The 12,250-nt window shown below is 41.3% G+C and overlaps 3 protein-coding genes across 4 annotated transcripts; 2 read left to right on the top strand and 1 right to left on the bottom strand.

The window, feature by feature from the left end:
• Nucleotides 1-767: 767 nt before the first annotated feature.
• On the bottom strand, nt 768-1,305 carry LOC125559147. Its single transcript, XM_048721163.1, has 2 exons — nt 1,069-1,305; nt 768-993 (listed from the first exon to the last, which is right to left on the bottom strand). Exons 1-2 carry the CDS (start codon nt 1,265-1,267, stop codon nt 809-811), a joined length of 384 nt encoding a protein of 127 aa, XP_048577120.1. The 5' UTR covers nt 1,268-1,305; the 3' UTR covers nt 768-808.
• Nucleotides 1,306-1,375: 70 nt separating this feature from the next.
• Nucleotides 1,376-3,873, top strand: LOC5505891 (medium-chain acyl-CoA ligase ACSF2, mitochondrial). Its single transcript, XM_001626593.3, has one exon. It carries the CDS (start codon nt 1,955-1,957, stop codon nt 3,674-3,676), a length of 1,722 nt encoding a protein of 573 aa, XP_001626643.2. The 5' UTR covers nt 1,376-1,954; the 3' UTR covers nt 3,677-3,873.
• Nucleotides 3,874-4,242: 369 nt separating this feature from the next.
• LOC5505893 (transmembrane protein 104 homolog) lies at nt 4,243-10,427 on the top strand. 2 transcript variants are annotated; one of them, XM_032374226.2, is made up of 6 exons: nt 4,243-4,800; nt 6,173-6,562; nt 7,059-7,340; nt 8,035-8,361; nt 9,310-9,411; nt 10,098-10,427. In XM_032374226.2, the coding sequence occupies exons 1-6, from the start codon at nt 4,756-4,758 to the stop codon at nt 10,290-10,292; spliced, it is 1,341 nt and encodes a 446-aa protein (XP_032230117.2). In that variant the 5' UTR covers nt 4,243-4,755; the 3' UTR covers nt 10,293-10,427. The 2 variants fall into 2 exon arrangements, with proteins under 2 accessions (XP_032230117.2, XP_032230118.2); XM_032374227.2 differs by having other exon boundaries at nt 4,244-4,800; nt 6,090-6,562.
• The last annotated feature ends 1,823 nt before the right edge of the window (nt 10,428-12,250 follow it).

Consider the following 12,250-nt stretch of genomic DNA (forward strand, 5'->3'; position numbering starts at 1 on the left):
TCTTGAAGTCCTTCAAACAAAACAAGTGCGCACTTTAGCTTCATCTGCTTGACTGCAAAGTCTGAGGGCAATGGCTACCTACTTCATTTTAAGATGAACAGAGTATTACGCCTAAATACTTTGTATCATAACTAAGATTCTTAAAAGGTGAACATTGACGGCCTCTGAAGCTGCGTTCACATTCAGCGCAAGGTTATGTCCAAAACATGAGAAAATTCTGAACTGTTCAGTATTTGGGAGAATGCACTTTTTTCTCAGCGCTATCTGAATTTCTTTTGTATGTCTTCTCGTAAACTGATTCGCTAAATTCTGATTCATTTTCTCGCTTTGTCTTAATGCGACCGTAACTTACAGACGCGTGGGGTACGCCCCACCCCACCCCCCTTGGCGGCCAAGTAGGTCATGTCTTATAAGAAATCTTCAAATACTATGCTTTTTCCATATGATACCTAAGACTGCGCACCCCCCCCCCCCCCCCACACACACACACACACTCCCCTTCCCCCCCCCCTTCCCAGCCAATCACGGGTACGTGCCAGATGTAGATTGTTTAAAGAATGATTGCTGTCGAAACTTGCGTTTAAATATAGCCAACATTAACCAAACATAACCATAATTGGACCTTTCGTGTATTTTGTGTGTATTTTGGGTGTCGATTTTTTATTTATTTAACCGAATATCCTTTCCGTACTGGAACTTGTCATAGCTGCCACTTAATACAAAGACACATAGACCTGAACTTGGCTATCAACGGCAAAAAAGATTCGTATCGTATGGTGCTACTTTATTTCTAGATTACACTGCTAGATTACACTGCAATGTTCGCTGGCAAGAAAAGATCCCGGATACTGAGGTCCTTGCACGTGCAGGTCTGCCCAGCATTCACACCATCCTGAAACAGTCTCAGCTCCGCTGGGCGGGGCACGTAGCTCGTATGCCTGATGAACGGCTTCCTAAGAAACTTCTGTTTGGTGAGCTTCAGCACGGAAAACGCTGCAAAGGTGGCCAGAAGAAGAGATTTAAAGACACCCTAAAACTCTCGCTGAGAGCATTCAACATCGATCACACCTCGTGGGAGCTTCTGGCACAAAACCGTCAAGGTTGGCGCCGTGTCATTCGCAACGGTGCTGCGGCATGCGAGGCAAATTGGACAGCTGCCGCAGAGGAGCGTAGAGCCGCCAGAAAGTCTCAAGATCCCAAAGCTGCAACAATACCATGCCCTCAGTGCCCCAGGCTTTTCCGTGCACAGATTGGCCTTATTAGCCATCTGCGCACCCACAAGCTTCCTTAGTCCCGCTCAGGATGACGATGAAAATGTAAAATTGAACACGATGGTCCTCGTCGTAGCGACGGACAAACAACAACACACTGCTAGGACCATGTGCTTCGTGTCATTCGATTGTGAAAGCAAGTGGTAAATCCCACTTAGAATACACTAGGTCAAGATTCGAGGGCTACAGATATGTTATGTTTTGTTGGTGAGAGGGCAGCATTCTAGTGAGACAGAAAAGCCCGGCGCACACGACGAGGCCTTTTTCACGCTCACTGCCTCGCGAGGCCAAAATGTTCAGTTCGAGGCCAACAGTTCAAGCAGGAGAAAATTTTGGCCTGGTGCGCGAGTTGTGAGATCGTTTGATCGACGCACACAAACTATGAATTTTTTGCCTCGCGAGGCAGTTAGCAAAGAGCACGCGTGAAATCATCTCGTCAAAGCCTAGATGATTAGAAAGACTTAAACATGCAACACTTGAGTATCGGGCTGCATTGTCCGATGCTTCCGTCAGCAGTCAAATAATGACTTAAAGTTCACGTCTAGGTCATTATAAGGTAAATAGCAAATTAGCAATGCCAGCACGTCCGCTCTGTTGGGTATATAGGCCACCCAACCATACCAAGTATACTCAGAACGCGCTTAACTAGCAGAAGAGTTCAGCAGCTCTACCTGGATTCCAAAATGAGTTATTATCATCAGCCAAGCACAGCTCCACTGGACAATAGATTATTACACGAGCATTTAGATGCAAGGGCTCAAGCCACACCCGACAAGGAAGCGCTGATCTATTTTGACGAAAACTTCGTCCGTAAAGCGCTAACGTTCTCCCAGTTTCGATATTTGTCGAGGTGCTTTGCACGGGCGTTGCTAGAGATGGGGATCCGAAGAGGGGATAGGATCGCACTGATGCTGCCTAACGGTCTTGAGTGCGCGGTGTGCTGTATGGCCTTACACAGAATTGGGTCGATGGCGGTACTTGTGCCTCTTGGAGACATCAAAGATTCCCAAATTACGCTTCTGAAGAAAATTAAATGCCGAGGAGTGATTCGAAGCCTACGCATAGAGAACAAACAGGCCGAGCAGGTCCAGCGCGCTACTGATGGGCTATTGCAAGTGAAGGGTGCAGACGGTAGTGCGCAAATCAAAGTCTTGATTACCACTGATGTCGATGAGAGTCTCTTGGACAAAGATAAGGTAGAAAAAGATAAGTCCTATCTGGAAATACTGGAACTAGGCAAGAAACTGGACTGTTGGACACTGGATGATGCGCAGTCTAAAGTGCGTCCAGAAGACCCTGTTGCGGTAGTGTTTACGTCTGGCAGCACGGGGGACCCTAAGGCAGTCACATTCACTCAACACGCTATTGTAAATTCTATGACCACGGGCTCATTTAAACATGATGATCGGTACTTCATGGCGCGCCCTATTGTCTGGATCAGCGGCTTTACCCTACTTTGCGCAGTACCAATTGCAGGTTTCACGCTTGTGATGGCGCCCAGTGAGCAGCTGTTGGCAGAGAAGTACGAGTACGCATTTAAAATCATTCAGGGGGAGAGATGCACGAGCGCAAACTTACTCCAGAATCTCCTCTATCGACTGATTGATGAAAAACTCTACAAGAAATACAACCTGAAAAGCCTGCGTTCCTTTGGAGTTGGTGGTCAGCGTATTCCCAAGAATTTAATAAGCAGTGTGATAGACGTTTTGCCCGGAATCCGTTCTCTTCTAGTCTACGGTTGCACTGAGACGCTATTGGTCGGACTTCAGCCAATCAGCAAAGAGAACGTAATGACAGAGGATTATGGGAAAATGTTTGTAATTCCTGGAGTTGAGATTAAGGTCGTGGACAGAGAGGGCGTTGCTGTCCCTAGGGGCGTTATTGGTGAGGTGTGCGTGCGATCCCCTAAGGTCTTCCTCGAGTATTTGGACGACCCTGTAGCTACCGCGGGTGTAAAAACAAGCTCTGGTTGGGTTCATACCGCAGATCTTGGTATGCTTGACTCTAGAGACAGGATTCAGATCTTTGGGCGAAAAAGGGATTCTATCAAGCGTAGTACAAGATTAGTTTATCCAGTAGAAATAGAACGCACAATGATGAACAACCCTCATGTCAAACAAGCCATTGCATTTGGTATTCCGGACAAGAACGTCAATGAGGAGATTTGCGCATGTCTGGTTACCAAGGAAACGGGCTCTCTTGACGTGGGAGAGCTGGAGGCCTGGTGCGAGGAGCATTTTGTTCCAGGCCCCGACGGACTGAGCCTGAAGCCTAAATATTTTGTGTTTATGGATAAATTCCCACAAACTGGGAATGGCAAGGACGATCGCAGGACAGTGAAACTGCAGGCACTTGGACTATTCAAACAACAAAGACTTTATAAAGACGCTGGACTAATACTTTAACGGTCTTGACATTTTGCCTTGTAAGATCAAATAATGGCGAGCGGGTCTTACATTGTAAGAAGTAAAAAAAAAAAAAAACAAGGAATGGTGTTAACTAATTCTCATTAGGTTTTCAATGTTGTTAATGTATATTTTTAAAATCTATTTTCATTTATGCATAATGGATGTTTGAAATAAAGTTATATGAATCATTGTAATTTGCGTGTTTATCTGTCGCCTTTTTGTTTTCCAGAAAAGTTTGGCCGCGCGAGGAATGGTGACTAGGAATGGGAAGGGTCCTAGAGACACAGGTAGCCCAGAATCATTACTTTTGACAATTTACTATAAAATATAGGGTAACTTTTGAGCGTATGATTTTTTTTCTTAAATCTTAATAAACTTCTTAAAATACTAACAGTGTTTGCTTGGTGCCCTTAATGTTCTTCTGACTGAGTTTGGCTGGTGAAAGGCTAGTTAAACCCAACGAAAATATATTCTCTAGTAGAGGTAATAAAAAACTTTTTTCTGTATCTGCGATGAAATCTCCCAGAGAGGTTGCTTCGCAGCAGACAACGATGGGAGACGATTCAGTGGGGGCTGAAACCCTAAATTCTAGAGTTTGCCTCTACTTTTCGGCAGAGTAATGCGAACCTTTGTGTTATAAACGTCAGGATGGGCATACTTGCCTCGGGAAAAAGAAAACGTATAATTAAATCGAGGTATCGCTGCAAGATTATCATGTTTTTAAGTGAAGGACGATGAGTGATGATTTCTTCAAAGTTTTTAGGCAGGTCTTGAGCACGCACAAGCCGAAATGATATATTTTATTTTGCCTTTCTCATTGACCCGTATGTGCGTGTGTTTTTGTTTCGGGATAAGCTGAATTAAACAATAACTCGTCCAGTTGCAGCTCTTTTAGCCTCATGCCATTCTCCAGACCCTCATAAGAATCTGGACATTGGGCTACCTGTGGCATCATGAACACTCGTCCCTACTCACCCAGACTAGACGTGTAATCCAAGATGGCGGAGAGTGTTGTGCTTTTTGCGAACTCGACAAGAACGCACAATTCTTTGAATTAGTGAGGAAAATTCTGAAAAATGAAAGCGAAAATAGTTGATCAAAGCACGGGCTATTCAGCCAAGGTATGTTACATTTTTTCTTCTTTTGGTTTATACTAAATTTTATTTGAAACCTTGAAACCTCGTTTAGATATTACCACCACTGAATCTGGTATTATTGATCAAGCAATATAATAATTCGATTGTTCTCAAACAGTAACTGACTTATTTCAAAATAACACGCATCAATCAAAATACCCAAATAGTCAAAATAACATCCGGGGCCGGTTCCTGAAAGGCCGATTAACTTAACCCTAGATCAGCGCCTAATCCCGGGTTAAAATTCACTAATCTTAGGTTAGCCAACCTATGGATAACTCGCCACAATGTTTTTTGTGTTACGTCTTTCTTGTCGGCAACTTCATTTTATGAAACTTTAGTTCTACGACAAAGTTTGGGAGGCCAGTTTGTTACGCCAACTAAACCGTAGGTTAGCAAGTTAACCCACATCGCGAGCAGGGGCCGGTTCCTGGAAAGCCGATTAGCGCTAGCCCAGGGTTAAATTTGCCCTAACCCATGGTTAAAATTTTACCCCTGGATTAGTTCTGTTCCCGAAACGCTGGTTAGCGCTGACTCTGGGTTAGTAAGAGGGTAAAATCTAACCCTGCTCGCGAGGTGGGTTAACTCGCTAACCTGCGGTTTAGTTGGCATAACACAGGCCTCCCATTGTAGTAAAACTAAAGTTTCAACAAAAAAGACGTTACACAAAAACAATGTAGGGATCAAATGTCCTAACATCTCGCCTTGTTATGCGACCTTCGTTGTGATGCTGACTCGATGATTGTGCTAGGACAGACAGAAAGTTACATGAAATTTAAACTTGAGATGAATCTATATCGCTAGTGTCACGCACCAACTCGAATAATGAAAATTACACTTTTGGCAATGAAATAGAGGTAATTACAGGCTTGAAGAGGTGTTATGTGGCCTCTCTGCAAAAATAAAACCACCAAAGGTAAATTTGAGTTGCCCTCTATTGATCTACTGGGTATCCTGTGTGAATTTTACTCTTCAAACCAGTTTATTTTCACTTGCTTAATATAGGGTTAGTAAATTGGGGGATAGCTTGGCTTTCGGGGACGGGGAGTTATCCATAGGTTGGCTAACCTAAGATTGGCGATTTTTATCCCGGGACTAGGCGCTGATCTAGGGTTAAAATAATCGACCTTTCAGAAACCGGCCCCAGGGTAAGATTTTACCTCCAAACTAACCCTGAGTTAGTGCTAACCAGCATTTTGAGAACAGAACTAATCCAGGGATAAAAAAAATCTAATCCTGGGTGTGGGCAAATTTAACTCTAATCTGATTTTCAGGAACCGGCCTCCGATGTCCTTGGCCTCAGCTTCAAATAGCTGCGATTCAAGAAAAGCAAATAGTTTTATTTTTTTCATTTCAGGTTGCTGCAGTGTTTTTGTTTAATGTACTAACTGGTGTAGGAATTCTTGCGCTTCCATCGTCCATTGCAAAAGCTGGTATTATCTCTGGGTCTATTTGTTTGACGATTGTTGCCTTCATGGCATTTGTATCGGCAACATTTCTTATTGAGGTATTGTCAACTGCGAATGCCTGGGTTAGATTTCATCCAATTCACATCGGCAAGGGGCAGACAAAAGCATGTGCTTTCAAGGAGTTTGGAGAAAAATTAGTGGCAAAAAGCAAATCTTTGGGTTTGACAAATCCGTTTGAAATTGTGGAAAGTGTTGAACTCGGCCAGATGACAGAGTTGTTTCTGGGAACTGTTGGCTCTACATTATTCTATGCAGTTCTTTGTCTATACTTGTTTGGGGTAAGTAGAAATTCGTCATGTGTTATAGCCAAATCCATACTTTCTCGATTGCTGAAATATTAAGAATCTCTATGAGAATGTCAACCTATATTCTTTTCCCTCCTGATTTTGGACAATCGTAAAACAGTGAATTTGGCCTCGGGGCCAACTAATCTAATATAATGGCAGGGAGGCTCATTGTATCCCTAAAAATACTAATAAGGGCATAGCTTAACACAGGCATTTGACCCTTTGTATTACTAAAGTTCCCGAATTATGTCCATGATATTACTTTTTTAAATTTGTGAAATTTTCAAAGCATCCCTGTCATCCTGATATAGACTATATACCGATATTTGGCTTAAATTTTATCATCTTATCTTGTAGAGTGTACTCTTGGAGGTCTTTTTTTTTTTATTACATTATTATTAAACCATTTATTATTATGGTTGATTATTGTTATGATCATTATCATCATTATTTATTATCATTGTTTAATTATTTCTTTTGTGCTTAGGACTTGGCAATCTACGCTGTTTCTGTGGCAACAACTTTGACCCGAGTGCTTGGCTCTCAGCCTGAGATCTCTTATTATTCTTTTCTACTGGGGTTTATCATGGTGATAGGACCTTTCTGCTTTTTTAACTTCCAAAAGACCAAGGTGCTGCAGTTATCTACAATGGTGTTAAGAAATACAGCAATGGTGCTTATGATTGTTTTAGTAATTAATGATATTGCAAGCGGAAAGAGAGTTCCTATCAACCAAGTGGTGTTATTCGACATGGAGGAGACTAAAGAGGTAATAATCTATTTTTTGTATCTATTTTCCTACAGTAGCAAGTTTGGTAGTTTTCATAGTCTTTGTTACAAAAATTATAAATCTAGGATTTCTTAGACATTTTTAATAGAATCCAGGAAGCTGGTGTCAAAATGGACAGACTTTAAAAGATTGCTCATTTTTTATATTAGCAGTTCTCAATATTCAATATAGAACCTATAGAAATCTGAGTTAAATTACATTCCATGTAATTTGTCTGACCAGCATTAACTAATTCCGAACACTCCATCTTACGGAAGCCAGAAGGCCGCTCTAGATTACACGAAAAAGTTTACATTGAGAAAACTGTAAATACTGTTATTGATCTAATAAATGCTGCTGGCGTTTATTGAATTTCGATGTTACGAGGGGGGGTGGGGTGTTCAATAGATTGGAGGCGTTTGTTAGAGAGGGATGTTCATATTAACTGTAACAATAAATAACAAAACCAAGTACAGTATGGTTCTAATTTCAGTCAGGACACATTAAATTATAGCCTGCGTAGCAAGCCTTTTCCTGATATTGAGCAACCCTCACCCATTTTATGGTAGGGGCATTTGTTAGATAGGGGCGTTCAATACAAATCTTATGGGGGTGTTTATTAGATAGTATTCGTTCTTTGGATAGGGGGCATTTATTAGATCATTTACAGTATGTTACCCTTTTATCTCCACAGCTCTTAGGGACAGCTGTCTTCTCCTTCATGTGCCACCACACCATATCTTCTCTCATCATGCTCATCAGAGATAAACACAAAGCACTAGCAGTATTCCTGTTTGACTACACAATAGAACTGTTGTACTGTTCTGTACTTGTTGGTACAGCTATACTTAGCAGGCCACCTTCAGAGATCAACGCACTTTACACACTGACATTCAGGGATTACCCTGTAGAAATCCTGGCAAAGTTCCTCAGTTTTTATCCTGTGTTTACATTGAGCAGTAATTTCCCTTTAATATGCATCACTCTCCGGAACAACTTGTTGACACTATTTAATGTAAAGGTGAGTAATGTAAGGATTTACATTTAATTTATTTATTTTTGTTCTTTTAGGGGACCGTTAGAGAGTAGGTCATTCAAACTCGTCTAGGTTTCTAGTTGAAATAAAACATTTTAAAGAAAGAAATTTGCCCTCATAAATGATACTTCAATTAAGGTTGCACTTTAGCCTGCATTGCTTCATGGGTAATGTATAAATGCAGGCCCGTACCCAGGACTTGTCTTGGCGGGTGCGACATTCGAAAAGGTAATTTTCCGGGGGGGGGGGGGGAGTGGGGGTTGGAGGGGTAGAGTTTTATGATAAAAATCCGACCAACACCCCCCCCCCCCCCCAAAAAAAAAAGGATTTTTTTATGCCATATGGGACTTTTTTTTTCGGATTGTGCTATATAAACATAATTATACACATATAAATTTATGAAAATACCAGAGTGATCTAGAATGTTTTTTTTAAAAATCTAATTCGCACATGCTTTAAATTCTACAAATAGCATGTCTATTGCAGACCGGAAGTGGATTTTCTGACCCTCTCCCAGGGTACGGGCCTGAAATGGCTGAATCCTGGTCTATGAAAGCAATGTGAACGTGTACTGGCACATACAGACAAGAATGCAGCATCACAAACTTGTATTTTGTTTTAATATTTTTGCTGGTTCACTATTTAATGCCCAGAGATCTCTGCAGGCTTCAACCCCTGGAGTCTTGAGTCCAAACTTATTTGAAAAAGATGTATAAGAATCATGTTGTAATGTGTAAGTTAAGAAGTTAAATGCGACCTTTATATTAGTGACTATTTACACCGCCAGATGGTGTTTTTAACAAGTTTGTTTTGTTGGGGAGTGGACTTTTTTTAAAACTCAGTGTCGCAGGGGGTGCATATAAGTGCTTGTTTCAAGGAGGGCGTGGTCGTCTGAAATAGATAGTTTCTTATCAAAATCTTTTTTTTTTCCAGAGTGTGCCGTATAGCCAGCCTATATTCACCCTTGTCGCTCTTATACCCCCTATGACCCTGGCGGCTGCTGTACATGATGTCAGCAAACTAGTTGTGTTAACTGTAAGTACATAATAGACATTAAGATGAAGCTATGCTATAAAGGCTGGAAGTTGCAAGTTTGTACCCTCATAAGAAAAAAACGAATTCTCTTTGTGTTAAATCCCAGTTTAAATAAAAATATTTAGACGTATAATCAGAATTAGATAAAATTAACCCAAAATTTTATTCTGGATTAGCGAACAGACAGACCAATTTATACTGCACTGTGCGCGTCTTCAATGAATAAGGCTGTTTTACATATGATCGCAGCTTTTTTGACCGTACGATCGCAACCGAATGCCTTCCGATCGCAAGGTGTTTTCCATATCGATCGCACATGATCTAGTGATGTGTTTCTATATAATCATCGTACACGACAGGCATTATATGAAACCAGTCTTAAACCGTGAAACCTTTTATTTTCGCGTCGAAGTTTGGAGACTAGAGTGGTTTTAATTAACCCGTAAAACAAAATGTGATTAGTCAAAGGGTAAAAGTCAGTAAAACACAAAATCGAACAGTAGATCAGATCACAATAAAGTGTAATAAGCTATAGTTCACGGATTAATGAAAATCACTCCAAGCTCTGAAATGTAACATTGCATTTCACGTCTGGCTCTTCGCATTTTATATTATGTTTTGCCGTTATCATCCGCATAGCCGTCGTCGTTGGCATGCTGTCAAGCTCATAACATTTTTTTTTGCAGGGCTCATTTGCAGGCTTGGCAATTATGCTGTTAACACCTGCCTTTCTGGTCCTTTACTCCCGCCGGAAACTCAGAAGGCTGATTGGTCCGAACTGGCACGAAATGCACCCCCATTTATCCCCCTTTCAGCACAATGCCTGGATCTACTTGGTGCTTGCGTTTGCTGCATTTGTCTTTTTAATCAGGGTGTTTTAAATTATTCGGAATGCTCCTGTAAATACATTTATAAAATAAGAAAAGATAAATATATTTTTAAAATACAAAGAAAAAAGTGGCAAAGTTATTATCAGAGTTTTTATTATTCAGAGTAAATAAAAGACAAGAAAAAAAGTGTCACTTTTCTTGAAGGATCCAACTGTGACTTTGCCTGCCTCGAAATTACAGCATTATTAAAGGGGATGGGGGGAGGTGGGGGGCGCTTGTCCGCTTCTGGGACCATATTCTTAAAATATTTTTAACCGAACATTGAAAGCGAAGGGCCACTATTGTATTACGGGATGAGTCCGGCACGACAGTGTTTTTTATGCTCGATGGTACACCGCTTTCTTCTGTTATTCATGATTTATATTGCGACGCGCGCCATCGTGGCCAGCAAAGTCTAAAGAAAGTTTTGATTGATACAAATGTGTTATAACTAGAAGGATTCCATTGTGCGTGATGTGATTTGCACTCCTGTCCCAAGATGTTTGGCCTGAGAACACGTTTCTCGCATTGGCTTACTTCCCGAGAACAGACAAGGTAGCGCACGTCGTACTATGTTCGCTTTTGCTCCAATAATATGGGAATCTAATACGGAAAATATGGATCGATCGAGTGATGAAACCCCATTTTTTTAACGAGAGTCATTCTTGTTTCCAGAACCATCGACGAAGGCGGTCAGCAGGACCGAGGGGTTCTGGGAACAAGAAAGAGGGGAGGGGGAGGTTTTGGTGGTACCTGTTTTTTTTTATAGGGATTTATAATGAACAAATAAGATGGATGAAGCAGGAGTCCAACTTTTAGTATATCATTCATCAAAACTGCGTTTTTATTCAACCTACAAAACTTTACGTTTAACGTGCCCATTTTTAAAGTCAAAACTGGCAAATGGTTTATGACCATACAAAATGGCCTACTTCTTTTATTTGACTAGCTGTAATAGTTAAAAGCCTTTGACTTAGAGCCTACTCGGGCTTGAGAAATAACTTTTAACTATCTTCTTCTCAGGGAAATCTGGTGAGGAAGCTTGGGGTACATAGAAAACATGCTCGAGGATCCAGCGTACCTTGCGGGCGCTCGCAAAGGTCACTACCGCAGAAGTGACCTTTGGGAGCGCCCGAAGGTCACTTCTGCATGCATAGAAAATACCTCAGGGGTGGAGTTTTATGTAGAATCATTAATAACGAAAAAAGGAGGTCATGATCTTATCATTTTATTTTATACAGTTAATTTACATCTTTTGTAAAGTTATATTAACTAAGTGATTGCGGGTTATGATGCGACGCGCGCTACTGTGGCCGTCAATGCAAAGTGTTATATTGCGAACGCACGCTACTGTGACCATCAATAAGTTTTAAGGAAGTAAGCCAATTACTAGCTTGCATTACACTTTCGATAAACACAAAGTTGCATCGTGCTCATGTCAACCAGATTGTACTTTTCGCATTCGATTGATTTAAATTATGGTTTGCTTTCAAAACTTTCAAGGTGACCACGCTAGCGCGCGTCGGAATGTATATTGACGCGCGAGAGCATGGGAAAAGTTGGCCTCTTTGTGCGGCCAGACCAAGACAAGATGGCGGGGCGGCTCGATATGCATCGAGAAAACGCCTGTAAGTAGTATGCTAAGTTACAAATAAGGAACGCACAAATTTGCAAAAACTAAGACAATCAATTTTATACGATTTGCTGCTAAGACAGGAAATAAAGAAAGAATCCGTGAGAACATCCATGTTCACAGTATCAATTCTAAAGATCATCCCTTTACGTTTACAATCCAGCAGTAACAACAAACGATTTTATACAGTGGAACCTGGATTTTACGATATGCCTCGGAGTAAGAAAGTGTATCGTTAAATCGAGGTATCGTTGCAAAGAGGTCCTCGAGCCCTGTGATGGAAACATACACGGTGGGCTAATAAGTGGTCAAAATCGGCGCTTTCGTATTCTCGCGA

Source organism: Nematostella vectensis, chromosome 13 (assembly GCF_932526225.1).
Source record: "Nematostella vectensis chromosome 13, jaNemVect1.1, whole genome shotgun sequence".
Classification (NCBI taxonomy): Eukaryota; Metazoa; Cnidaria; class Anthozoa; order Actiniaria; family Edwardsiidae; genus Nematostella; species Nematostella vectensis.

What these genes read in the sequence shown, in the direction of transcription:
- LOC5505893 (XM_032374226.2), top strand. Translation starts at nt 4,756, where the DNA reads ATGAAAGCGAAAATAGTTGATCAAAGCACGGGCTATTCAGCCAAG. An exon ending in GCACGGGCTATTCAGCCAAG is followed by an intron (nt 4,801 to 6,172) that starts GTATGTTACATT and finishes TTTTCATTTCAG; the next exon opens with GTTGCTGCAGTGTTTTTGTT. An exon ending in ACATGGAGGAGACTAAAGAG is followed by an intron (nt 7,341 to 8,034) that starts GTAATAATCTAT and finishes TTATCTCCACAG; the next exon opens with CTCTTAGGGACAGCTGTCTT.
- LOC5505891 (XM_001626593.3), top strand. Translation starts at nt 1,955, where the DNA reads ATGAGTTATTATCATCAGCCAAGCACAGCTCCACTGGACAATAGATTA.
- LOC125559147 (XM_048721163.1), bottom strand. Translation starts at nt 1,267, where the DNA reads ATGGCTAATAAGGCCAATCTGTGCACGGAAAAGCCTGGGGCACTGAGG. An exon ending in GTGCCAGAAGCTCCCACGAG is followed by an intron (nt 994 to 1,068) that starts GTGTGATCGATG and finishes CCACCTTTGCAG; the next exon opens with CGTTTTCCGTGCTGAAGCTC.